The sequence below is a fragment of the Misgurnus anguillicaudatus genome, chromosome 16 (assembly GCF_027580225.2).
Source record: "Misgurnus anguillicaudatus chromosome 16, ASM2758022v2, whole genome shotgun sequence".
Taxonomy (NCBI): domain Eukaryota; kingdom Metazoa; phylum Chordata; class Actinopteri; order Cypriniformes; family Cobitidae; genus Misgurnus; species Misgurnus anguillicaudatus.
The window spans coordinates 19,356,528-19,383,134 of NC_073352.2; the positions used below are offsets into that span (position 1 = coordinate 19,356,528).

Genomic DNA, 26,607 nt, shown 5'->3' on the forward strand with positions numbered 1-26,607 from the left:
GGTGACAGAGACACTTCTGTAGGCCTTTGTGTACTGGGATGTGATTGATGTGAAGGCTGCTGAGAGGTAAATGCACGACTCAGCAATCCAAACTATGTCCAGACTTCTAGTAGCAGCTGGTTAGAATGACTTAAAACACCTTGAGGTCAGCGTGTCGTTCAAAACCTGTTATTTTCCCTATTTGACTTTCTTTCCGATTTCTATTGCATTTTGATATTTTTAGATCCTGTTGTATTGAAAAGACCTACAAGAAATGTCACAATTTCCAGACAGAAAGCAGATGGAATATAGCATTCTGCTAGTCCTTGGTTTGTATGATCTCTCCAAGGTGCAGAAAGTACAGTATAGGGCAGTTGTCGATAATGTCAAGAAATGTAAGGAGCAGCTAATGAAGAGCGACTGAGTGACTTCTGCGTAATTGCTCTGTGTTTTCGCTGGCTCTAGGCTATCATGTCCAATGTAGCGTACAACACTGCATTGTGCATGGCTGCAGCTCCATTCAAATGCCAAGTGTCTGCTTGGATGACCAGCAGGTAAATTGTAGACAGGATGTCAATCATGTAATCGGTAAATGGCTGTCCACTTAAGACCTAAGAAATACTGCAGTAAAAAGCCTGTGGTACTACACGTGCCATTTTACACTAATTTTGGATGTTTTACAAATCCATTTATGCCTATTAGAAATGTACCTGATTATGCTGTGAGCTTTTGTGTACACATACAATTAGGGAATAAAACGTCCCGGGTCTCTTTTGGACCACACATGCCCATTCATTTGTTGGAAGCATTCCAGCATGTGCTTTTTGCTTGCCATGAGACAGAGCCTGGGCACTCAATGACTTGCCATCTGTGTGCATCTGAAAACACTTGCCCTCCATAAGGTGCTGTGTTGGTAGCAGCCCTGTCCCCAGCTGACAAGCAAATGGCTTTAAAAGAATAAATATGGCAAGTTCAATCGGCCAATGTGATACTGTTTTATTAGAGGGGCCGGTGCTGTAAGCATTGCTTGCATCTTTGAGCACTGAACTCAGGGGAACGATGGGGGTGAAGGGGATAAGTGTGAAGTGTGTCTGCCCATCTATGTAAAGAATGCAGTTTAACAGCTTACTGCAAAAAAGGTCAAATATTTTTAATTGCTAGATGCCACAGACCAGTAAGACATTTCACAAGATGGCACAACAAACAAGGGAATCAGCTTTGTTGTGCAACAGGATTGAAGTAATTTGAAGTAATCCGTCTTTGGTTCGTACTGTACTTTGGATGTGTTGTTAGCTTCTGCTGAACTTTTCCTATGAAAGGATCATTGTCAGATCCAGCGGTCATGCCTTTGCAACATCAGCTGACAGAAGCACACAAGCCTCAAAAGAAAGCTGGTGACCAACGTGACCTAACCGCAGTCATCGTTGTATTAACATTACTTGTGAAAGTTATTACTGTAACTAAGGTGGAACAAAGCGTATCTGACTGGGACCAAACTGGACTCACCTAGATGTCACCTGAGTGTTGAAACGTGCTTTTGGATTAGATTAGATTATAAGACATTATATTAAGATGCAGATAAGTCACCTTTGTCAATCACAGTCTAGCATTATTTTATTTCCTATTTTTGTAGTGGGGTTTTGGTCTCTTGGTCAAGTCTACCAAGTGCAAAACTACCAAGCATCCTTCTTACACTAAGCTAGCAACTTCTAAAAAATGTCTTTGATCCAAAAAGTTGGTTTTAATATAGATTAAAGGAATTACTAATAAATACCTGATTCAGTGAGAATGGCTTTGGGACAGGTGAAGGGCAATAAGTCAAACACTTTTTGCTATTATTTCACAAGGTCAAGGAGACAGGTTTCTGCTGAGATTATTTCGCACTGATATTGCATTAGCATTTGCAATACGACAATATTAAGAATGCAAAATAATTACTCACCACTCGTATTCATGATGATGAGGCAATAATCCCAGAGTAAAAATTAATATCCAGATTACGCGATCGTCTATTGTTCCACAACCAATCCAGTTATTGAATCTCTGCTTAAGCCTTTAGTTTTTTCTTTTAAATATCCCAATGATCCCCGGACCACAAAAGAGCAATGAACACCTGGTTGATAATATGAACGGAGGTTTTTTCCAGTGAATGTACCCCGTTTAACAATGTTGGATGAGTATAGGGCGGATGGCGGCTTGAAAATAAAGCGGAATGTTGTCTAGTCACATTGCGTGCTCTTCTGCTGTTTCTCGTGTATATGCCTGAGATCGCTCTTGCGTACAGTGGACGAAGCGCTGTCACTGTACTCTCACATCTATGGGGCGCTCGCCGGGGTGACGTCAGCCAGCGGACTGGCAAGCGAGCGCTGTGCGGCGTGTTTCCTCACGCCCCATCTACACTGCTTGAGACACGACGCGTCAAACTGGATCGTTTACTTTATTATCCATGTGGTCAGTATGTCTGAGTGTGCATTGGTTATCTGAATGCTTTACTTTTGTCGCGTCGCTCGCTTGTGAAGCAGGTGGGGTATCAGGTCACGAAGGGCGAAAGTTGAAGGATGGGTTTTGGTTGTGCCATACAATATAAGGGGGTATAGCGCCCTCTTGCGCATAGTCAGAATTAATGAACACATTGTAATTTGCAAAGCTCTTTTTATAATTTATTATTTTATTAAAATAAACATTTAATAAAAATATAAGACTAGATTTAATAGAAACATAGGCGTAGTTTTCATTTTTTAGGTAAACATGGTGTCGTTCACACTGGGGACATCCCCACCACTTTTTGAAATGGCTGATTTTGTCCCAAATGACCCAAAAACATGCATGTGGCGGTCAGTAAATTGAATAAATTCTTGACACCGTTTCTTCTTGTCCAAGTTATACATTCTCTCTCTGTGAACATGACAAACAGCCACACTGTTGAGTTGGATTTGTGACATTGAAGAGTCAATTTTTTGCCATTTTTGATGCGCCTTTATTCAAATTTTTCTCATCCTGCTGTAATGTTTTTTCATTTGATCTTTTGTTTCCACCACTTTTCAACACAAACTGTCGCCCCTGCATGGGGTTTGGTTAGGAAGTCTGAAGGATACGTCCATCGGCCCGTTGCATTGATACGTCAACGATTCCGCCATATTGGACCGGGCAAGGAAGTCCTAATAGTGATTGTCGCTTTCGAACCACTGCTTCATGAGGCTTCGAAACTTTTACGAATCTTTTGTTTCGAATCATTGGTTCGGAGGAGCGTGTTTCAAAACGGTTCACCACTAGGGGGAGGTGATCACAAATGACCACGTGAACTCGGGTCAGTTTTATTATGCAAGTTAATAAAACATTCATCCTTGTGACATCCTTGTAACACTACCATCTACTTTTTGTTTATAAACAGATTTAATGACAAAATGTGCATAATTAAAAGGGTTGGTTTTAATGATTTGTTTGCCCTAAATAAAACTAAAAACACACTATACACATTTACTCATGTCTTGATTAAGTAAAAAAAATGTTAAACATATTTTTATTAAAATCTTGCTATTATTTTGTAAAAAAAAAATTTTTAAAATGTTTGGACAGATCTGCTTTTACACTATTTTGACCAGCAGGTGTCGCCAGCGTGCGTGGTGTTTCGAACTGCTTTGAAAAACTGAATCAATTGTCGAAGCAATTGGTTCAATTGATTCGAAGCATCGAAAAGCTTCGTTTCTCCCATCACTAATAAGACAGGTACGTGTAAGCTGCCTTTGTTTTCTTTTGTTGCAAGTATTGTTTTATACAGTAAAAAGTCCCATGTTTATGTGAATAAATATTGTATAAATATTAAAGTTATGTATTATTCATATCCAAAAATCTAAATATTTATTTTAAATAAATAAAATTTATCAAAATTAAACGGCAAAATGTAGGATTAAAGGATTGTGCTTAAATTGATGAAGTTCTTCTGGGTAAATAGATTCTGGATGTACTTGAGGTCTCGTTTATAAATGTTAGTATTTTTCTTACTGCATTTTAGATGACAATGCATAGGGCTACTTAGTGAAATAATTTAGTTATATCGTTATTTTAAACATTGTTATAGAAATAATAAACACACATTGTTATCTCTGTCAATCAGTCATATAGAGGAAATCCATATTCTTATTGTGTGCTACATAAAACTGTGTTAAAACCTTTGTGTTATAAAAATAGGCTTACTGTACACCTTATTGCTAACAATACTGGCACTCTTGCAACTGGTTATTATATTTTGTGCAGCTATATAAGCATACATTAGGTTTTGACATCAAATACACAAAAGCCCGTGAATTTCCAAATAGAAAACTGACCTCGTCTTTGCTGTTTTTTATTTATTTATACTCCGTAAAATATGATATAATTTAGTTTATTTTTTTATCTAAAGCTTTTATTCCGAATTTACTCTATTATTTTTTTCTAAAAGGTTTGTTACTCTATTCATTTCAATGATAATGCCTGTAGAGGGATCCATACCTGCCAATTTCCATTAACTGGATGTACACTAGTGGGCGCTAAGTCATTACATGCTTTTTAACTAACTAGGCAAGCTTTCACTCGTTTATGAGAAACAAAAACAGCTTTCACTTTGCCTACTTAGACATACAAGTCAATTTGTATGCCAGTGCTATTTAGAAAGACAATATTCCACATTCACCTGCATATTCTTTGTTTAGGTTAATCTAGTAACCAGTTCTGTACTGTGGCAGTTGAAGTAAGTGACAAACACTTTGTCAGGAATACTTTCTTTTTTCTGCGTTCTAACCTAAATGCTATGTGTTTCACTTTCCCATTTACTGTCATGTGTAAGCAAAGCCAAGAGGAAACAGCACAATGGAGGGATGTGACAGGCGCCTGTTGCATTCTGCATTTCTTCCTCTTTCTGTCTCTCTATCTCACTTTATTTTCCCCCCTACATCTCCCTGTTCACATTGTCTGACCATGCAGTGCTCTTAGCCTGACGCTGTTAGATATTTTGACAGGGCCATAAGGTTGGCGTCTGAGATAGACAGTATAAGCAGTCAGCATTGTTCTGCCTGTCATAGCATCAGCATTTTGTTGGGAATAGGCAGTCTCTCTTGTTAGCTGCATCCCTTCCACCCAGTATCTGTGAGTACTTTTTGTGTACTGTATAATGTTAACCATGCAGGACAAATGACAGGGCAGACGACTGGGAACATTAGTTCAAATTTATTTATAGCGTTTTTCACAGTTGTACATTGCAGCAAAGCAGCTTTAAAGGGGACATTTCACAAGACTTTTTTAGATGTAAAATAAATCTTTGGTGTCCCCAAAGTACATATGTGAAGTTTTAGCTCAAAATACCATATAGATAACATATTATAAAATGTTAAAATTGCCACTTTGTAGGTATGAGCAAAAATGTGCCGTTTTTCGTTGTCCTTTAAAATGCAAATGAGCTGATCTCTGCACCAAATGGCAGTGCCGTGGTTGGATAGTGCAGATTAAGGAGCGGTATTATCTCCTTATGACATCACAAGGGGAGCCAAATTTCAATGACCCATTTTTGCACATGCTTGCAGAGAATGGTTTACCAAAACTAAGTTACTGGGTTGTTCTTTTTCACATTTTCTAGGTTGATAGAAGCAATGGGGACCCATTTATAGCACTTAAACGTGAAAAAAGTCAGATTTTCATAATATGTCCCCTTTAAATTAAAAGTACATAGCAGTACAGGCAAATGTACCAGGGTCATTCTATGAACCCTTCTATGAATTTTTGTAGATGTTCAGCTCTTTATCACACAGCACACAGTTAAACAATTGTGATTAAATAAGTGCAAAGTGCAAACTGATACTATTTTTACCTTTGATATAAGAGGATCATTCATAGGTGAAAGTCTATTTATACGCATTAATGTTCATTACAGAGATGTATAACCTGCATAGCTTTGGTTTTACAACCTGCATATCTTTACTGAAGTGCACTCTGTACCAAGAATGAGGGTTTTGAACAGATGTCGTGGGACAAGCAGCTAGTCAGGGCAAACCATTGTGCTGAAATATGACAGAGTCCACAACAACAGGATGTTGCTCTTCCTTAGGGCACCGGTACAAAGGGGCACCGGAATGATCTCATGTTCCTCCTCTTTGCAGACCTGCGGTACACTTACTAACCACAGCTTTATTGGATTTTTATTAATTTTTGCTACACAAATTTATTTTGTATGAAAAGTTTTATATTCTACCCAGATCATCTAAGCAAGGTGTGTCAGGCATTAGCCACACTTCAGTGAGTCGAGTTCACATGCTGTCTTTGTTCACAGGCCTGCTGTTGGCCAGTAACACTTTCTCTCAGGGTGACTTTTGGAATAGCAGTCTTTGGAATATGGACCTTGTTCCAGGGTTTATATTTAACTAGAAAAAAAACACAAGAAATGACAAGCTGAGCCAGTGCTCAGTCTGTTATCTGGTCTTTTAATGAGATTTTTTCAAGCTTAGAAGGTTCTTAGAAAAAAACACAAAAGTAATGATTTAAAGAAGAAATGGTAACACTTTACAATAAGGTTCATTAGTTAAAGGTGCAGTGTGTAATTTTTTAAATGATCTCTTGACAGGAATGCTAAATAATATACAAAACTATATTATAAGGGTGTATAAAGACCTTTTTATAATGAACTGTATTGTTTTTATTACCTTAGAATGAGACGTTTTTATCTACATACACCGAGGGTCCCCTTACATGGAAGTCGCCATTTTGTGCCACCCTGTTTCTACAGAACCCACTAACGGACAAACTTTTTCACTAAGTTGTCTCCGTAAATGACATGTTTTTCCGGTGGCGGCTACTGTAGCTTCTCTATGCGTTTCAAAAGCGAGGGAAGAGCAGTGGACTGAACCATGGGTTGCAATTCGCAACCTCGCCACTAAATGCCGCTAAAATTTACACACTGCACCTTTAACATAAGTTCATGTATTAACTAACATTAACAAACCATGACCAATACATTTGTTACAGTCCTTATTAATCTTATTTATGTTAGTTAATATAAATAAAGCTGTTCATTGTTTGTTCATGTTAGTTCACAGTGCACTAACGTTAACAAGATTTTAATAAAGTATTAGTAATTGTTGAAATTAACATTAACAAAAATTAATAAATGCTGTATAAGTGCAGTTCATTACACTGAAAAAAATGATTCATTGAATTTCATCCACCTTCTCAAGGTAAGTGGCTGCAATCAACCGATTCAAGCTACATTTAAACAAAAAAGATTAGTAAAGTAAAATAAAATATAAAACTTTTGTTTAAATGTAGCTTAAACAAATTGATTGCAACCACTTACCTTGAAAAAATTGATTAAATTCAATGAATCATTTTTTCAGTGTATTAGTTCATGTTAACTAATGAAATTAACTAACGTTAACTAATTAACCTTTTTGTAAAGTGTTACTAAATTAATTATTAAGTTCTTTATTGATTCTGTCGAATGCACCTTTGGTATGTGAGCAAGAAGGCGTATCTGACGCCCTGTATTGAGGTTGATAGAGAATCTAGTTGTGTTTTCTTGCGATGTAAGAAAAACAAGTCCAACCAGATAGATTACTGTGTTTTCAAGGGAAAAACACATTCCTTTCATTTTTGTACAATTTCAAAGAAAAGATTCCTGGTTGGATTCATTCATGACGTAGAAAGATTTTCTGTATTTGCTGAGCCATTAAAGTGAGTGTTTGTTTCTGCTCTTCTTTGAAGGTTATCCAACACCCTTCTGACCTGACCTAGAGTCCAACCGAACAGGGGGTGAGAGTCCTAGACTCAGAATGAGAGAGAAAGTGAGAGAGAGAAAAAGAGAAAGAAAGAATCAAAGCATTTAGGGGAGGAGTTTACTTACTTCCTTCAACGAATTCTCCAAACTCATGCCACAAGGGCAACACACACACACATACACACATATACACACCTCGTGCTGAATTCACTGTCCTACAGGAGCGTTACACGGGATCATGATGATTGGTTTTAGTCAGTTTGAGAGTAGTTTCTCCCCAACTCCACAAAACACAGACTGACAGGAGCGAACACACAGCCGGCAGTCAACAGGACAGAGGTATGCCCTCTCTTTCTAGGTCTTTCAAAGGCAAATGTGCTTTGGTTAAAGTGTGTGTGTGTTTGTCAAAATTGCTGTTGTCGTTGTGTTTCATGGTTCAGTCATTTGAAAGAATGATAAGTTATTGGACAGTATAGTTTTCTATTTTAGTTAGATTTTTAAAAAGACATAATTGTCTTAATATCTTTATCATATTTTACTTGCTCTCTCTCTCTCTCTCTCTCTTTCTCTCTCTCACTGTGTCAGACTGTTTTACAAACTTTTATGTACTTATAATTTCAACAAGCCATTTTACTTACTGGATACGAGAACGTGTTGTTCACCCTATTAAATTAATAGCAACAGCGGGTGCCACTTGGGCTCTGGGGGGAGTCGTTCTATACTTAGAGTCTATAGCCTCTTTACTCATGTTACAGATTCCAGTTCTTTTCACTGACAGCCACACATTGAGTCAGTAACCCACAATGAAACCACTCTACTGTACAGTTAGGATTAAAAGTAAAAAGGACTTTTAATTAGCGTGTTTCTAGACTCTGCAATGTGCTGCCAAGCCACAATAGTTTAAATAGGACAACACTGTGTACAGGTGGTTTTGTATTGGTACCTTTCTGTGCTCGGGTTGGGTTTCAGCATGGTGTGAGTTTTGTAAAATGTAACATTATTTGAGGTAATGAAAAAAAAACATGAAATTGAGCTGAATGAGAAAAACAATGCTCTGAGTATTAAGGAGGTATGCTGAGAAATGCCTTCTGGCTGTTTACAGTTGTTCATGCTCACGGGATCACCACAGATTGAATTAGGATCTGACTGAGTTCTCTACAGAACGCTATGAGATGATCAGCATTATTCTATAGAGATCCTCTTTGTGCACTTAAGACAGGAAAATGCATTCAATGCGGTTTAGATAATTTGATATTGTTTAATACACTGCAATGCTGAAGAATAAAATATGATTTATGAATATTATTTTTACTTAAAGCTTCTTTCGCATATGCATTTAGGTTCATGCATAAGAGTAATGCAGGTACAATGTTAAAGGGACTGTTCACCCATTATTAACTCACTCTCATGTTGTTGAAGGCCATGATTACATTTCTTTGTTCTGATGAACACAAAGCAGAGATTTTAAGGATTGTTTGTAACCAAACCGATTATGAGTCCAACTCACTTCCATAGTAGGAAAAAATAATACTGTGGAGGTGAGTGGGGCTCATGATCAGTAACATTCCTCGGTATCTTCCTTGGTGTTCATCAGAACAAAGAAATGTGTACAGGTTTGTAACAACATTAGAGTAAGTAAATGATGACAGAATTTAATATTATGGGTGAACTATCCCTTTAAGTCAACAGAACTTCACTTAAAGCCTGGTTCACACGGCAATTAGGCCGATTTTAGCTCCGATTCACCCTTCCGACAATCTTAAAGGTGCTCTAAGCGAATTCATGCATTTCATAAAAATTTTTTGTCACATACCGCAAATATCTCCTCACTATCTGCTTGCTGCCTGTCCGCTGATCAAACTGTAAAAAAAATGCGATCTCTGTAGACAGCCCAGGCTCCAGAAACTGCAATAAAAACAAAGTGGCCAAACCTACAAACAGAAATCATAACAAAGTGTTCCAGCCAATAAACGACAAGAAGGATTTGGGGGTGGGGGTTGGGCGCGTTCATGAAAGCACGGAAGGGAGGGGGAGGAGTTAGCTACGCTCCGTTTCTTTGAAAACAGTTCAAACATAAACAAAAAGTGACGTCGCACAGATTCGCTTAGAGCGCCTATAAGAATGCTCTGATTACCGTAAAATAATCTGAACAGATATTCCTGCCGTGTGTGGTTTGTTAAGACTGCTCTCGTCTACTCGGAAGAACCTCGAGAACGCTCCGATCTCAAATCGGGGACATCCAACATGTTGGATTGTTTTGGCCCAATTTCTTGTTGTGTTTGGTGTCTCCCGAAGACAAATGAGCACGCAGCCTGTGGACTGTGACGTGTAGCCAATCAGAAAGCGAAATGACGAGGCAGCGAGGAAGCACCGGGAAACAAAATCAAAACAGCACCAGAAAGTCTGGTGGACGTCAGAGATGAAAGATCTGTGTAGTACGTAACAACATTTCTATGAGAAAAAAACAACAACTCACCTCTATATCATGATGTAGCAAGTATAGTCCATGCTCGCATTGTCTCCACTTCTTTGAACATCGCCTTTTCTTTTGATAAGGTTTTTTTTCAGTTAAAAACAAACTACAAACTATTGCCACTGCATCCTCTTCATCCGCCATGATTGTTTACTCTGAAATCACGTTTGATCTCGAGAGATTTTGCGAGATTTCCCGTCTGACCTGGGAATGCGCGGGAGTCAAATCGGTTCGTGTGTGGTGCGTTGATTTTGCCATGTGGCTGCGCACCACTCACTGTACGACCAAAACTGTTAGACACGTGATGTTTTATCGCCATGTGTGCGGCCTCTCAGGAATGGAAAATCGTCCGACAATTTAAATTCGTCCCGTCTGAACCAGCCTTATCCTAGAAAATGCACTTTTAAATGTGTTTCTATCAGAAAATGAGTCACGAGTGTGTGTGCAGAAACATCCTGTTATTATACAAATCCATCTATTCTTCTTTGGGTAATCTCATTTAAACCACAACAGTCACACAAAACAGGATGTTGGGGATCCCCTATCAATGTGATGTCACATTGATTACGCCCCAACCATAACCGCTCACAGACTCCGCCTTATGAGCGCGTAGTTCAACCTTATGCCAAAGACACATGTTTTGATATAGTTCAAAGCACACGTGTAAGCGCCCCTACTTTGCATACGGAGAGGGGAACAGAAGCTTTCTTTGGATTTAAAGAAACACACACAAAAACAGCGCATTTGCAGCCACAAATGGCCATGTTTGACATCGTATTATGAAAGATCTGTGGTGTATTTTGAGCTGAAACTTTACAGACACATTCTGGGGATACCAATTGTACAATTGGCTATCACTGGCACTGGCACCCTACGGGTACCGTTTTGTATCTTTACCTTAATAACTTGTTTTGGATTCATATTTTGTACCTATAATGGTACAGTTAAATGTTTTGTTCCTCTAGGAACAAAATTGTACCACCACGGTAATTTTTTTCTGAGAGTATAACCTGCATTTGAAGCTTGTATAGGGTAGGGGATGGTGCATCTAAATCCTCTAATTTGGGAAATGGTGGAGAAAAGCCATGGCAGGCACGCAGGTGGCTGAGCTTCTCTAAGAGAGACAGACATGTTAGAATGGCCAACCTGAAGCTGAAAGGGAAGAAACACTACAACAGAGTGAACTCTAACAACAGTTTAATAAATACCTGCGCATTTATTTGTCGCGAGTCTGTTGGCATTCGTGTCCCTATGTCAGCAGTGATGTGAGAATGCTGCTGCTCTCACTTTCCAGAAGAGATCCTGGCACAGAGAGGCACTGACAAACCCACACAAACATGCCAGAAGCACAGAGTGCTTCACTCATCCGCGGAGCGGACGCAGACAGGAAAGGGGAGAGAAAGCTATCGATGGAAGTTTAGAGAGCGTGCGGTTTATGTACAGAAGGAAGATGGATAGGAAGACAGAGAGGGAGAGAGAGGAGCGACTCCATCAATAACGCTCAATGGAGTTAAAGTGGATCTGACTTCACTGAAGCTGACTCTTTACATGATGGCGTGCTGCTGTTGTCCTGTACCGTGCCTCAGAAACTGCTTCTCGTTTTCAGGTTGGTCTCGTCCTGGCTTTCATAGATTTGTGCCATGAGGAGTAACTTTCACAGGGAGACGTCACAGTGTTTCTGTCAGTCATGGGTAATAGGTTTACCCATGAAGGTAATGCTGGTTGTGTACAGTACCTCCCTGGTGCCTTGCTGCGCTTAATGCTTGCGTAATTGTGTACTGTTTTACTGATAATGGTATATTGTATTTTTGCTGCTTGTGTGGTTTTAGATAATACACTACTATTTAGCTGTTGACTAATAACTAGCAAATGGATAAATTGTATCAATTTGGTGATACGTGAGCATTTGGAATACTTACAATGTATAGTATGTTGTTTCCTTCGTTTCAGTACGAGGACTAACAGTTCAGTGTTGTCATTGTTTGCATGCACACATTGTACTCTCAAATTTCAGCATGAGGGTTGTAATTATGTCTTACAATTTGTTCAGGTAATGACATTTCCCTCCTGCTCATTGTCAGGCTGATTGAACATTTCCCCCAGAAGCGTCTGCTTATTTCTCATATACGTTTAATTTAATAACACTTCCCTTAACATCCCACTCCCTTTCAATAGCGATTTCATCTGCTGAGCTTGATGCCTTATGGAATGACCCTCCGTACACTTTAGCAGCCATCAGTGAGCTCTTTCCACCAAATGACATCATGACAGCTGGTAAGAGGACTTCTTGAATAAGTGTTTAGAAATCACAATGCTGTTCCAGTGTATACGTTTATAAGACCACCATCATTAATTTTTGTATTCATAAAATGTTGTTTTGTATAAATGATGTACTGAGGAACTGTTTGGAACATCCTTTCTTTTCAATGGACAAAGCTGGGAAATTCATAGCCATGCGGAAATGAGAAAGAGGCTATTATTTAAGCCATCTGGCTGATATTTATAGAGCTATTATGATATGGCCTGCACATCCTGTTTATTGTGATTGTAAATACAGTTCTGGTAAATTTTCTATCTACAAACCTATTAGCATCAATTGCATGTTTTGAAATGAGGAACTATATTGTCCTTAGCCGCTGGTATGTTTTTTATTTCTGTAGATGTACTATGCCAGTGGTTCTCAAACTTTATTGGCGTGTGACCCCCTTTGGGTACGGTGCATCTCTTAGCGACCCCCCAAATATTTTTTTATTTTAATTAAACAAACATTAATAATAATACAGAATTTATGATAAATAAATGTATTTTATAAAATGCCATAAAAATGGGTCCCCCAACCCAGCACCATTCCACGGCCCCCAGTTTGAGAACCACTGTAAGCAAAAGCATTTACTGAAGTACTATTTAACTAAGTTAACGACAATCACATTTGCGTCCTGTAAAGTTGTGTTGACCCCAGTTTCCTTTGTTTTGGCATTGGAGATGAGGAAGCGGAGGCTGAGGTGGAGGCAGAAGGCACAAACAGAGAGAGTTACTGGAGAAGGAAGGAGGCATTGAGTGGAAGCGGCACCATATCTTCCGGAGAGCGCTTTTCTTCAGGTATTTGCAGCGTGGCTTTTTGTCCTGTAGACTTGGGTGGAAATAATGGCCTTCTACAGTACATAATAGCCTTTAATGGCTACACTTATTAAACACACCCTAATGACTAATGCCAGACTTCCTTAATGTGTACACTCAGTCGAATGTACTGTGTGCACTAATGGTCTGTTTTTAGTGATGCAGTCGTTCGTAGTGCTGTTACCGCAAAAAATCCTATCGGCATATCTTCATGACAATTATCGCACCCTTCATCAATAGAGCATGCTGTAAATGTTACGGCTAATGCAGTTAATAGTAAATTTAGATTTTCTGATGGATACCTAACTATATTTTCATTTGTGTCTTGAAGATGTCGTCTTATTGTTCAGTGGAAGACGACGATCTCGTGTCCAGCCTGACGGTGAGCTTCAGGAGAAGTTACGCACAAGACTCAGAGTAGTAGAAAGCAACAGCCAGGATGTCACACAGCTCTTCAAGGTCAGGCATTGAAGAATGCTTGCAAGGCATGCACTGGCATTATTGATGAACTTATTACTGAGCCATTCGACCAAAAAGAATCCTAATTCCAGGTGTAAACAAGCTCTGAGATTAATGTGCAGGACACTTGCTTAAAAATTGTATAATAAAATGTTGCATCTTGCAATTTTATACATGTAAGGTCCTGGGGACACTAACGGTACGTTAACACATGGCGTAAGGGTTAATGCTTTCCATTCACTTTTAATGAAATGAACGATATTGTGGATCCGTCGGTGCCACGTCACTGCCGTTGCTCGCGGCAGAAGTTGAACATTTCTCAACTTTTCAAGCGGCAACGTGTGCGTCAGCCAATCAGCTCGCCTTATGCAAATAACCTAGGCAGAGCCAACCAATTACGTTTATGGAAGACTGGAGCATGTGTTGCGGCCACTGTGATTTGCTGTTGGCCAAGCTTCAGACAAGCCTTCCATCAAGCGTTAACTCTTTCGCCCTGTGTGACTGTGCCGTAATGTTACTAATTCGGTGGAATGGCTCTACTTGAGGAGTTACTATCAGTATTTATTCAACTGTCGTTGGTGCTCCACATGCAGGATCTGTCTGCACGACTGGTGTCCGTTCATGCTGAGAAGGACAGCTTTGTCATTACCTTCAAGACAGTCGAGGAGATCTGGAAGTTTTCTACTTACCTGGCACTCGGTTAGTCTCAATGAATCTAGTAAAATATGCCTTTGTAAAACCGATCTAGTTGAATTTTCACTATTGTGATCCAGGGTATGTGGCAAGATGTCTTGAGAACTTTCTCTGTGACCAGTCATTGTGGCTGGACCCTGCGTTGCTAAGTGATGTAGAGATCTCTGTGACAGTGGATGAAGACCATTTAGCTACTCTCTACCTAGGACTCCTACTACAGGAAGGTAAGGAGTCCCACACCCTACTGTAAATCTAGCCAATACCAACATAAGCTGGTGAGCTGGTTTAAGATGGTCTCCCAGCTTGGTTTTAGCTGGAATTGCTGGTGTAGCAAGCTGATCTAGCTGTGTTTTGGTCACTTATTAAGCTGGTTCTTTTTAAGACCAGCTTTGACAGGCTGGGAGGACCAGTTTAAGCTCACTACTGTCATCTTAAACCAGCTACCAGCTTATGCTGGTCTTAGCTGGATTTTTCAATAGAGACCTTTCCCAGGTGGTCAACAATCAACAGAATCACCTTTAACCAGACCAAAAATGTAAAAACTGATAGAGCTAGATACCGACGTTAATCTTCTGCTCTAAAGTCCATCATTGAAAAACTGCTCAGAGGTCACATTGTTGAAAAACAAGATATGATAAAAATGTGAAGTGATTGCTGGCTCCACTTGTTTTGAAAGATCTTTTTTTCGTTTATGGTCTCAACATTTCCTTGAATTTTGTTTATATACGCAATATCTGTCTTTTGAGAAACACTACTGGCCACATTCTTAACAACTTGCCAAAGTCTATTCATTATTATAATATTTACTGTATTCAGAGCAGTTACGTAAGGAATAATTGACGATGGGATGTTGAATTATTCAAAAATAATGAACACCCAATGTGGTAATGCGCATGACGCAATGCAGATCATTTTGAAATAATTCAAAAGACCGAAGTCAATTATTCAGCTTATACCACAGTTACCAAAAACATTGATCTGGTGCCAACAAAAGGATATGGAATAAAAACAATAAGTGAATATAAGGTATAAAATGGCATATTAACCATTTACAGGTACATTTTTTGCCAAGGCCTTATGCAACAGTGATTGCAAAGAGGAAGAAGAGGAGCTGACCTACAGGAGGAATGACTTGATCATGATGAAAGACATTGGACAGGAGGCCATGTGGGAAGCAACACAGCTGTCCACAGGTCAACATGGTCTAGTGCCTGTGCATGACATGCAACCTCTGCCCTATCCTTTTTATCAGTAAGTAACCCTGCTGTATATAGGCACATGGCTTATTTTTGGGGAAAGACAAAACTTTAGCGGCAGATTGTCCACCTACATGCTCAATTGATTGGTCATCTTTTATGTTGGAATTATACTGTTTTTGTGTATGCCATACAAATAAAATAAATTTTCCCTATAGGTGGTTCCTTAAGAAATATCCTGGAAATACAGGAGGGGTTCTAGTTACAGAAAGCCTCTTTGATCATCCTATTGGTAAGGTTCTTCAAAGAAGGATAAGCATTCTTAAAGATACCCCTTTAATTGTATGACTAACTTTTGGTGTTACTACAAATTTGTCATTCCTTTTCACCTGTCTTTTAGTGGTGGGGACATGTGTTGCCATAGTAGACCATTACCCGGTGGTTTCAGATGAACTGCATTTACACCAGGGAGACCTAATCAAGATTGAAGGATTTCTTCTTAATACTCTAAACATGTTCATAGGAAGACACCTCACCAGTGGAAAGCTAGGATTTGTGCACAAGGCCCATGTCAAACCTGAAAGCATCAAACCTCTGTAAGTAAACAGCAGAAGAAGTAGAACTTCAATCTTATTTATTTATATTCATAACTGAGATTGGTGCACCTCCCTCCCCAATTTTGATAAACCATTTATCTAACATGCCTCTCAGGGACACTGACATAACAAATAAAGGCAACCAGCTGGCAAACACTATTTTATTCTGTTGACCTTTGCTGAATGTGTCTCTGTCTAGCTGGTGGTGATGTGGGCATTGGAGGTGGGGGCTAGTGGAGTTATGTGATGATGTGATGAAGAGGTCCCAATGTTAGTCATGTGGTTGATAATGTTGCCTTTGTTTGCCGTTCACAGCAATGGACAATTGGTCTTTCTGAGTGAAGAGGAAAGGGCAGCCCTGTCTAAGCTTAACCCCTGCTATGAGCCCTGCCAGACTGATGTACTGGGTAATCTGTTCTCTACTGACATAAGCACTGTTTACAGATTAGGTAAGAGATGATGCATTGCCTGTCTGGGAGATCCCCTAACATTAAGTGGGGATCACTTTGTATTTGTAATCTTTGATGGTGTTTATAGCTTTACTCTTTTATACTCAGACAGACTGGATGACTCTGACTTCCCTTATATTAAAAATCATCCAAAGTCAGGTAAGGCATTTCTTCTGACCTTTCTTTTACTTTATGTTGTATTCAAAATTCTGACATTTACTTCTGTAATCTGCAGAGCCAAAAACTCCAGTAGATCTAAGAAAGAGCAACATGTCAGAAAAGAGTGGCACGCCTCCATACCACTCATCCCCACGGCCATCATTCTATGCCTCTCGGAATAATCTTGAGCGAGACTCCGAAGTTCTTTCCTTTAGCCTGGAGGACACCTTTAGAGAGATGGATGAATATGAGGAAGATCCCTTAAACTTCATAGATGAGGGTATCTGGGATGCTGATGAAGCGGAGAGGTCTGACCCAATCTTGACCTTCCTCAACTTGGAATATTTTGAGGACTCCTTTGAGACTCTTTATGACCTCTGCTACTCTTTCCTGGAGACTGTCTTTAATGGCCTGTCAGAGGACGAGGTTCTTCAGCATCTGGAAAACTTACGAGAAGTAGCAAAGAAAGGCAGGATGCTGTGGGCCCACCGGCGAGCTTGCTTCCTTCTAGGCAGGCTGTCTGCCAAAAAACTAAAATACTCACAGGCACGAGTATATTTTGAGGAGGCGTTGAAAGTACCTGTAAATGGTTTTGATGATCAACCACTTTTGATAGCCCTATACACCAATCTCACCGCTGTTTATTTAAAACAGAAGATGATGGACAAGTTGCCATTTACTCTGGAGAAGGCCAGTGCTCTGATTCTGTGTCTCCCATGCCACAACTTTTGCTCTGCGGATGAGTTTGAGCTGCTTAAACCAATCATGCGCAAAGCTATAATCGAAAAGGACAAGTACCTCGAAGCTCGGACATGCTACCTCTGTCTCTCTCTCTTTCTTCGCTTAAGGAAAGTAGAGGATGCATTGCCTTTTGTGGAGAGGCTTCAGTTTCTCACCATCACTTTGTCTGCTGAGGAAGAGAGGGCTGTTGCTCCAGTGGATCTCAACTGGATGCTGTGCAGGCTGTATCATAAAAAGTATTTGCCCTTTCTCACACTAGCCTCTCTGAGCCTAGACTCAGGACAAGAGCATTCCTTGGAAGATGCATTCCAGAAAATTAGAATCTTTATCAAAAATTCAGCAAGGCTAAATCCTCACTGTAGAGAAAGTACTTCAGTGCCTTCTGCACAGGTTGTGGTCTATCTTCAGCAGGCCTTGTCCATAGCTAGTCGTAGCGATGATCTAAAGACTCGAAGGGACCTGTGTCTTTCCCTGGCTAGTGTTTACCAGCAGAACGGAGCTCTAGAGAAGGCTGTGCCCTTTGCTCAACAGGCAGCACAGACAGGTAGCCAAATTAATGAAGAGGAGGGCTTTGAGGCATCTGTACTGCTGGCCTGGCTCTTGGTTCTTTCAGGGCAACCCGAACAAGCTCAGTCCAACCTGCATCCATTGCTAAAGTCTTTAAATGAAACGGACAGTCCTGCACAGCGTGGTGTGGTCTACAACCTCCTAGCCTTGTGCCTCCGCAAACAGGGCAAGGTTCAGGAGGCAGCAAGAAACTTTCATTGTGCCCTGCAGATTTCCAGAGAGAATGGAAACAAGCGTAATGAAGCGCTGGCCCTGGCTAATATGGGTTGCTTGTCTCTATCTATAGGGGCTCCAGGACTGGCAGAGTGTTTTCTGCTTAAATCCCTACACCTGTACCAGTTTCTTTCAGAGAGCCCTACGGATGAGGAGCATGTCCAGACTCTGCTGTGGCTGGGAAGGAGCTACAAGGATAGAGGAGGGAGTCAGGAGGTCAGGCTGTGCTACGAGATGGGCCTTCTTATTGGCATTAGTGCCAACAATCTGCATAGTAAGTATAAGAAGATACACATTTTGTGGGCCATGTTCTGGGTACACTAATGCATGAATAATGATCAAATTCCTCACAAATGCAGGTCAGATGGTTGTGGCAAAAGTCTTAAGTCGTCATTATGGTGACCTGCTGCTATACGGACAGAGTATTGTTTACTATGAGCACTGTGTGGGGTTATGCAGAACTCTAAAAAACAAACAAAAAGAAGGCGAATACCTGGAGCTCCTCAGCAACCTCTATCTCTCACTCAACACTGAGAAGTAAGAGCTACACTGTTAACAATAAATGCTTTGAATTTTGTAAATGCTTTCAATTATTGGGAGTGTTGCACTATGAGAGGAGTTAGTCATTTCAACAATGCTATTTGGAAATTGCAGGTCCTCAAGGAAGTCACTTGACTACTCAAAGCAAAGTTTAAGGATCTCCATAGATCTGGGAAAAAGACAGGAGGAGTCTGAGACATGGCTGCAGGTGGGCCGTATCTACTATCTGATCCATGAGGATGAACTGGCTGACATGTACCTTCAGGTAAGACAGGATTGAAAGGGCATATTTGATGTTAATGATTGTTTAGCTTTATCATTTTTACATATTACAAGTATGTCATCACTTCAATCATCATTATTTGATTATCAAGAAAGTAAGATATTACTGTATCATATTACTCTCTAAATATCAGTTACTTTTTCTCAATAAACAATGTTTACAGGCAGCAGTAAAGACAGCACTGAAGATGGCTGACCCGTGCTTCGCTATGAACATTTATGAAGAGGCAGGAGATGTGTTTTTCAAAGGACACAGAAACCGCCTAGCTGCCTTACCTTTTTTCAGGGTATTTTTCATCTTGATTTCACAACATATTGCCACGTAAAAATATTTCTTAAGAACCAGTCATAGATAGGGTGGCCATTCGTGCCAGTTCCGCCGGACACGTCCCGAACATGTTTTCGGGTTCGTTCTCCGGAAGTCCCGTTGCTCGACCACATACGTCATCGAGGTTCTCACATTTCAGTTAAAATACATTAGAAAATTAAGATTTATTTCCTTTAAGACATACAATCATTGTAGTTTAATTCTTACCTTGAAAGGTAACGGTTGCTTTTCTGAAACGAAACCCGAAATATTAAACCTTGATGACGTATGCGGTCGACCAACGCGACTTCCGGAGAACGAACCCGAAAACATGTTCGGGACGTGTCCGGTGGAACTGGCACGAATGGCCACACTAGTCATAGAGATGGATTATATAAGTGTGGGATACAGTTTGTGACTTCACATGCTTTCATACATAAGCTTAATTTTTTGCTGTGTTTTGTTTTTACAGGGATGGAAGTCTGCCATTTGCCCGGAGCATTAAGGATGTGCACTCCGAGTTTAGGTTGCTGAGTAAACTTACAGAGCTCCTGATGCAGCAGAAGCAATATGAGGAGGCACTGCAATATGCCACACTCGCAGTGCAGGTTAGCACCATCACTGGTAAGACGCTTGAACTTCTTGGTTTATAAAGAATTTTCTTTAATATTTCAGAATGATTTTATAAAATTTTAAAGCTAGTATTGTTTTCTTGTGTATCCAAGGAACACAACTAAACCAGTAAGCAAAATATGAGCATGATTATTTGTTTTTGTTTTGTTTCTTGGACTATGAAGCCCCCTGGTGGAGACACTTGCTCTGTACAACAGGGGTTTTCACATTTTTGAGCCAAACTCCCTTGACCTACATTATTTATTTGAAGTACCCCCTGAGATTTATAGTAAATATTTCAATAATTTAATACCACATCTGCATGTTTAACATTTATTTTTTAAACAGTTTTGAAGTTTTCTCAGTAATATTTAACATATTTTGTGTTATTATTTTCAACATAGTGGACATTTATCTGGTATTTTGTTTTCTGGTATTAAGTTCTCAGTTTTTTGATGTTGTAGTGTTGTGCAATGGTCAAAAATAAAATATATTTTTTGTTAGTGTTTTATTTAATTTATTTTATAGTTCTGTCATCATTTTCTCATCCTTTTGTTGCTCTAAACCTGTATGATTTTTTTGTATCTGACGAACACAAAAGAAGATATTTTGATAAATGATGGTAAGCACACAACTGACTGACTTCCATATTAGGCAAAAGAAATACGATGGAATTCAGTGGTAGCATCAACTGTGTGCTTACAATCATTTATAAAAATATCTTCATCGTTTATCACAATACTTCCTTAATATTTGGTTTTCCCAATATGGAAGTCAGTGGTTACAATTAGCTGTGCTTACCAGTGGCGGCTTGTGACTGCTCATCTGAGGGTGTTCAGAGTGTCACGTGTGTTGCTTGCGTTTTCAAAATATATGTTTGTTGCGTCATGTGAACGATGTGCATCACGTGTTTTGTCAAAATTATTGCCTGCTCTCTTAACAGTAAACTCTGATTATGCATAAGATTATGCGAGTATCTGGCAAATGCGAGCGTCTCTTTTATCATAAACCCTTTAGACGCATCTGCAGCAGGCACTTATTTTGACAAGACACGTGATGCACACAGGATCTCTCGAAGCGCAGAACACATATTTTGAAATAAGGAACCACACACATGACGGGCTACATACATGTGACGAACTTCGGATCGAGTGCCCTCGAAAAAAGAAGTCACCGGGCGCCACTGGTGCTTACCATCATTTATCAAAATATCTTATTGTGTTCATCAGAAAAAGAAATTCATACAGATTTAGAACAACATGAGGATGAGAAATCGATGACAGAATTTTCATTTTTGGGTAAACTATCTCTTTAATTGATTTATTTATTTCATTAACTCACGACCCCCCCTGCAATTCTCCTACGATCCACCAGGGGTCCGCGAACTCCAGTATGGGAAACCCTGCTTTACTGTACAACATTCATGTCTAATAGTTAATGCAGTGGTTAACACAGTGGTATATATTTAAATTTATGAGATAATTTCTACATCTATGTGTATTTTTTACAGGTGTGCCTCTGAATGAGAGAGCGTCCTTCCATCGTCTTGCATCAGTGTACTACTCTCTAGAGAAGTATGAGATGGCTGAGAACTACTATCTTAAGTCTGTTTCACTCTCGCCCAATGAACTTGAACATCCCATTGAAGTTCGGTACTATGTTAAAGTCTACTGTAGATTGGCTGATCTGACACTATACAAATTAAAGGTGAGACACTTGCAAATACAGCTAAAAAATTACGACCATTGCAATAAACTAAGCATGAAGGTGTCAATTCCTGCATTCTTTCATTTAAGTCTGAGGTAGTTTTATTTGAGAAGAAAACAGCCAATTAAAATAAAAATTCAATTAAAATTAATAAAAATTAAAAAGTTCCTGTAGAGCATTGTGCTCGCATGCAAAGGTTATGATTCAATCCCATGAACATACATACTGATACAGTATAATGTAGATTTAATGCTCTTTAATCATTTTGGATTAAAGTGTCAGGCAGTCTTTTTGCCAGAAATTTAAAAAATATATATGTTGGTATTTTTGCCTCAGGATGCCTTTGATGCAATGGGCTACTTCCACTTAGCCCTGGCGGCAGCACTGGAGGACAAAGAAAGCCTGAGCACAATCTACATCATCTACATGAAGCTGGCAGAGATCCATGCCAACCACATGCCTGATGCTGAGCTATGTAAGACTTACATGGACTGCGCACAGAGTCTGAAGAGAGAACTGGCAGGATACACAAACTCTACTGACCCACATCCGGATCATGCATATGAAGACTGTGTTGAGTCTGTCACTCAGACCAAACCTGACATGTCAGACTCCGGCAGTGGCACAGAAGCTAGCCTTACAATCATCAGTAACAAAGAAGACACGGACACTAGATTTTATGAAAAAACAGACTCAGGGCCTCCTGATCATACCGATCCAGAGACTAGTTGCACCGATGATACAAACCACACTAATGGAAGTACATTTGCAGAGGGTGTGACGTTTATAATGTAGATGCATGTTGGATGTGCAAGTATGCAGCATACCACAAGTTTTTTTGGGGGTCATTTCAGAATATGTTTACTCTAAAAGCATTTCTTTTAATACAGAAGTGCAATAAGACTTTTTCTCCTTTAATTAGATGTTTTCTATTGATATTGTTTCAAGATAAATTTGAATGATTTTGTATAATTGTAAATATGTATATTGTATTACTGTATATTTATATTTGCTCTGGCTGTCTGAATCTGCTGTTTAATGTGCCTTTTTTTGTTCTGAGGGTTGTTAAAACCTCTACTTATACATTTTAATTAAAAATATAAAATTTCTATAAATTTCCCTGAGCAATTTATAAATTGCACAAGAGCCTGTTTGCGTGCATGATCACCATACAAAACAGTGTACAGTAAAGGCATTACGTATAATAGTGTAAAATCTACTATTAATTCAAAATTTTCTGGACTAGATAAATACATTAAGGTACAGCAATTCATCACGAGTCAAGATAAAACATGAAAGTTTGAAATGACTTGTAAATCCAAGTTGATTATACTTTAAAATGTAAGTACAGAAAACATTTTTTACAGTGCATGCTGACATACAGTAACAGTATTTTCTTTATACAGCAAGGCTAGCATTTTCATGACACTATCAGGAGACATGAAAAATCTTGTGACTGACTATAGCCTGCTTTTTAACCAGTGTGGCCTGGTTTCACAGAGAGGGCTGGTAGTCCGAGTTTAAGGTTTGCCATGGCAATCTTTTTACTTTGAAAGTCCCATGATATTCTCCTGAGACCCAGGAATGTATTTCGGTCCTCTGTAGTTGACATGAGTTTCAGACCGCTAAGTCAAGCGCCATTTATTCAACCTATTTGAATCCTACTGTCTAGTCAAGATGACATCCTGGGCTTTCTAGTAATACCATATTTGTGTGGATATATATGTATACAGAGAACACAAACTGTCTTTTCAAAATAAGGATAATTGCAATATCCAATTTTATGGCAACAATGGAAGTAAGTAATACTTTCTTTTTGCATAATATATGTTTCTTTGATAATCATTAATAGTTTTTTACAACATAAGAGTCTAGACTTAAAATTTAGCAGTATTTCAGAAATGTACAATAATTATGACCCTTCCGAAACACAACTTTTATTTGATGTCCTTTGTAGTGGACACCAGGACTTTGTTCTTATGTTTGTTTTACTTCTTGTAATAGGCAGTTCTATGACAGGTGCTGAGAAGTTTTTGAATAAAATCATTTGTAACACTTTACAATAAAGTTGTATTTGTTAACATTTTAAATGCATTAACTAACATGAACCAACAATGAGCAATATAGTTTATCAGCATTTATTAATATTTGTTAATGTAACTTAATGTTAATACAATTGTTCAAGTTAGTTCATTGTGCTTTAACTAACGTTAACAAATACAACCTTATTGTAAAGTGTTTAAAAGAATTTAAAAGAAAGCCACACCCAGATGAGAAAATTAGGAATTATGGAATGCAATGCAACCCATTTGCCTCAAATGCTCAACATTCCATAATGTTTCTAGATGCAGAATGCCCGGATGCAAAGCAAAACATTTTTGAGCTAAAATAGGAGCAACATGTTTCTGTGTGTCTCCAAAAAGACTGAATGCTACATCAAATATCATATTTGATCAAATATCTAATTAAAATCTTAAAACCTTAAATTGCACATTTTTTTGCAATGTGTTACCACCCCAACACCCCAGAACTTTTGTTAATGGTTCTCAGGAGAATATAGCCTTATACACGTACACATTAGCCAACAGAATGTTTACTTTTTTGTAATTTATATTATATTTTAAATAGGTCTTTGATCCACAGTACTGTTGTTGTAGTAATATTACCCTCCAGCAGAGGGAAACATTGGCCGTATTGACTCGTACCCGTCTGCTAGCTAAAATGACAAACAGCTGAAACTTTACTATGCCGCTGCGTCATCCTTTATCTAAAAAGATTTATTGTGGCCTTTTGAATCGAAGTATTTCTTCATATAAAGAAACGCGAGACTTCGTTCAATTCCACACTGTAAGTATAGTTTCAGTATTGTTTTACATATTGCTTTCCAAGCTAACAGCAATTAAAGTTTGTTTGACATTTACATCTATGACAGCATATGTGGCAAATGCTGAACTAAAACAAAATTTAAAGACTATATTAACGTTATTTTAACAGTCTACATATAGTAATTATTTTCCTTTATCATGCAGTTTGAATTACCGTTTCCAGCGTGTTATCAATTAGCATATTTTTCTGCGCGGGAAAACTTGAGGGTAACTCCTGACTTGATTTTTCCTTGCGTCAAAAATATCATTACATACCATTACATACCTTCCAGTGTTATATCGGTAAATAGTTAGGCACCCACTTTTGAGTACCCTTCCTTCTGCTTTGTGGAAGGGATGGTCCTGAGCTTGGACATAGGCCACCAATGTTAGTCCACTAGCACCAATGTTAGTCCACTAGTATCCAGTTGTTTAGAAAACTTGTTGACTGAATATTATCTGTAGTCAGCGATGTATTATGCAAATGAGATGCATTATCAATATGCATATTCAAATGAAACAGTCCAAATGTGGACAGTTAACAAACACATATTTTTTTAAGCTTCAGAAGCAGTTTTTAAGTTGGTACTTTATGAATTTACAGAAGAAAACATCACAGTCTGACCCTTTTCATTCATTTGAAACCGTTTAGCCTTGTATCATTATGAGCTGTGTGGATGTGCCTGTCTGCTTGTATAAATTTTTACTTGAACAGATAATATATTCACAAAGCGGACTGTATTAAAAGCTTTCTGAGGGGACTTGGTTAAAAAGTGCTTTTGATCAGGAGGCTTAACGCGATTAGGAGCATTAGTCCCATAATTAATTCCTGTGTTTTTCCTGCTGTAATTCAACATGTGGTCTATCTTTTACACAGTCAGAACCATTAGTGCTGCATTTGAGATGTTTTCTTTTTAGAGAAAAATATAACGGAAACACAGAAGGAAGGTCATTCTTAAATGCTGTAAATTATAGGCTTGCACTGTGCGTTCACTCCACGTGTCTTTTCAGTAATTGTTTTGGTTGGCGATGGGACGTCATCATTACTGCTTGGCTCATATGACATGCAAAGTGAATTGGCTGGTTACCCACATGTCTGAATAAAAGGCTAAATTGCAACCTTGCTATGTGTTTGTGGAGGTTAGCATCAACTTCTACACATACATGGATGTAGTCTATAGTCATGCCAGTAACATCTGTTTAATTGCAGAACTTAACATACCATCCTTACTAAACTCATGTAATCCATCTGTGTCACTGCGTGAGGTGAGTGTGGCAACATGAATCTTGGCAAGATGTTCTGAACAAACTCAGTTATTAAGGTCCCATTCTTCCTGTGTTTTTTTGAAGCTTTGATTGTGTTGACAGTGCGCAATATAACATGTGTTCATGTCCAATGAACACATGTCTGTTCAATATTTACCCAGCAATTAATGAATTTTTACATTGCTAAACATCTTTTTATTTATTTTTTATTTTTATTTGTTTATTTGAAAAGGGACAATGTACACGTATCAACATTCATAACAAATGTAAGTGAACCCGAATTAGCCACAGGCTAATTTTCATCGGCAGTCCCTTTGCCAGATGTTAATAGGCATCCTAAAACAGAAACTGTTGTGATACAATAAAATTGTTAAGAAAATACAAAAGGTAAATTTATACTATAATAAAATCACAACCAATCAAATGACCAAGTAATATATAAATATATATATACACATGCATATACATACATACATACACATATATATATATATACATGTACACACATAATATACATACATATACACCTACACATATAAATACACATTTAGGAAGTGATAAAAAAATAAAAAAGATAAAAGATAAAAGATGATACAATTACTATTAATAGATGGGAATGTTCAGTGTTGACAATGTTGATTATCATTAA

The 26,607-nt window shown here is 38.6% G+C and overlaps 2 protein-coding genes and 1 long non-coding RNA gene across 16 annotated transcripts in view; 2 read left to right on the top strand and 1 right to left on the bottom strand.

Moving 5' to 3' along the window:
- Nucleotides 1–2,482, bottom strand: part of ablim3 (actin binding LIM protein family, member 3) — a 68,931-nt gene extending 66,449 nt beyond the window's left edge. For 4 of the 7 annotated variants that reach the window (XM_055178942.2, XM_055178941.2, XM_055178940.2 and 1 more), the window contains exon 1: nt 1,922–2,482. In XM_055178942.2, the coding sequence (XP_055034917.1) occupies nt 1,922–1,934 (13 nt within the window). In that variant the 5' untranslated portion in view covers nt 1,935–2,482. The remainder of the gene's footprint in view (nt 1–1,921) is intronic. The other 3 variants (XM_055178945.2, XM_055178943.2, XM_055178944.2) reach the window with 3 other exon arrangements.
- Nucleotides 2,483–7,859: 5,377 nt separating this feature from the next.
- On the top strand, nt 7,860–22,943 carry sh3tc2 (SH3 domain and tetratricopeptide repeats 2). 8 transcript variants are annotated; one of them, XM_073854299.1, is made up of 19 exons: nt 7,860–8,056; nt 11,485–11,902; nt 12,366–12,464; nt 13,173–13,289; nt 13,639–13,766; nt 14,360–14,465; nt 14,540–14,683; nt 15,515–15,710; nt 15,874–15,947; nt 16,056–16,251; nt 16,567–16,700; nt 16,809–16,859; nt 16,936–18,654; nt 18,740–18,917; nt 19,035–19,185; nt 19,367–19,485; nt 19,979–20,133; nt 21,632–21,828; nt 22,165–22,943. In XM_073854299.1, exons 2-19 carry the CDS (start codon nt 11,878–11,880, stop codon nt 22,621–22,623), a joined length of 4,248 nt encoding a protein of 1,415 aa, XP_073710400.1. In that variant the 5' UTR covers nt 7,860–8,056; nt 11,485–11,877; the 3' UTR covers nt 22,624–22,943. The 8 variants fall into 8 exon arrangements, with proteins under 8 accessions (XP_073710400.1, XP_073710399.1, XP_073710401.1 ...); XM_073854298.1 differs by having other exon boundaries at nt 11,485–11,796; XM_073854300.1 differs by having other exon boundaries at nt 11,797–11,902.
- Nucleotides 22,944–24,405: 1,462 nt separating this feature from the next.
- The window catches only part of LOC141350050 (uncharacterized), a 30,447-nt gene continuing 28,245 nt past the window's right edge, over nt 24,406–26,607 (top strand). The window contains exons 1-2 of the long non-coding RNA XR_012357970.1: nt 24,406–24,675; nt 24,858–24,920. This is a non-coding gene — a long non-coding RNA (uncharacterized lncRNA). The remainder of the gene's footprint in view (nt 24,676–24,857; nt 24,921–26,607) is intronic.

Coding starts and splice junctions, on each gene's coding strand:
- sh3tc2 (XM_073854298.1), top strand. CDS start 11,739: ATGATGGCGTGCTGCTGTTGTCCTGTACCGTGCCTCAGAAACTGCTTC. Junction 16,252..16,566: donor CCTGAAAGCATCAAACCTCT/GTAAGTAAACAG, acceptor TGCCGTTCACAG/CAATGGACAATTGGTCTTTC. Junction 16,860..16,935: donor TAAAAATCATCCAAAGTCAG/GTAAGGCATTTC, acceptor TGTAATCTGCAG/AGCCAAAAACTCCAGTAGAT.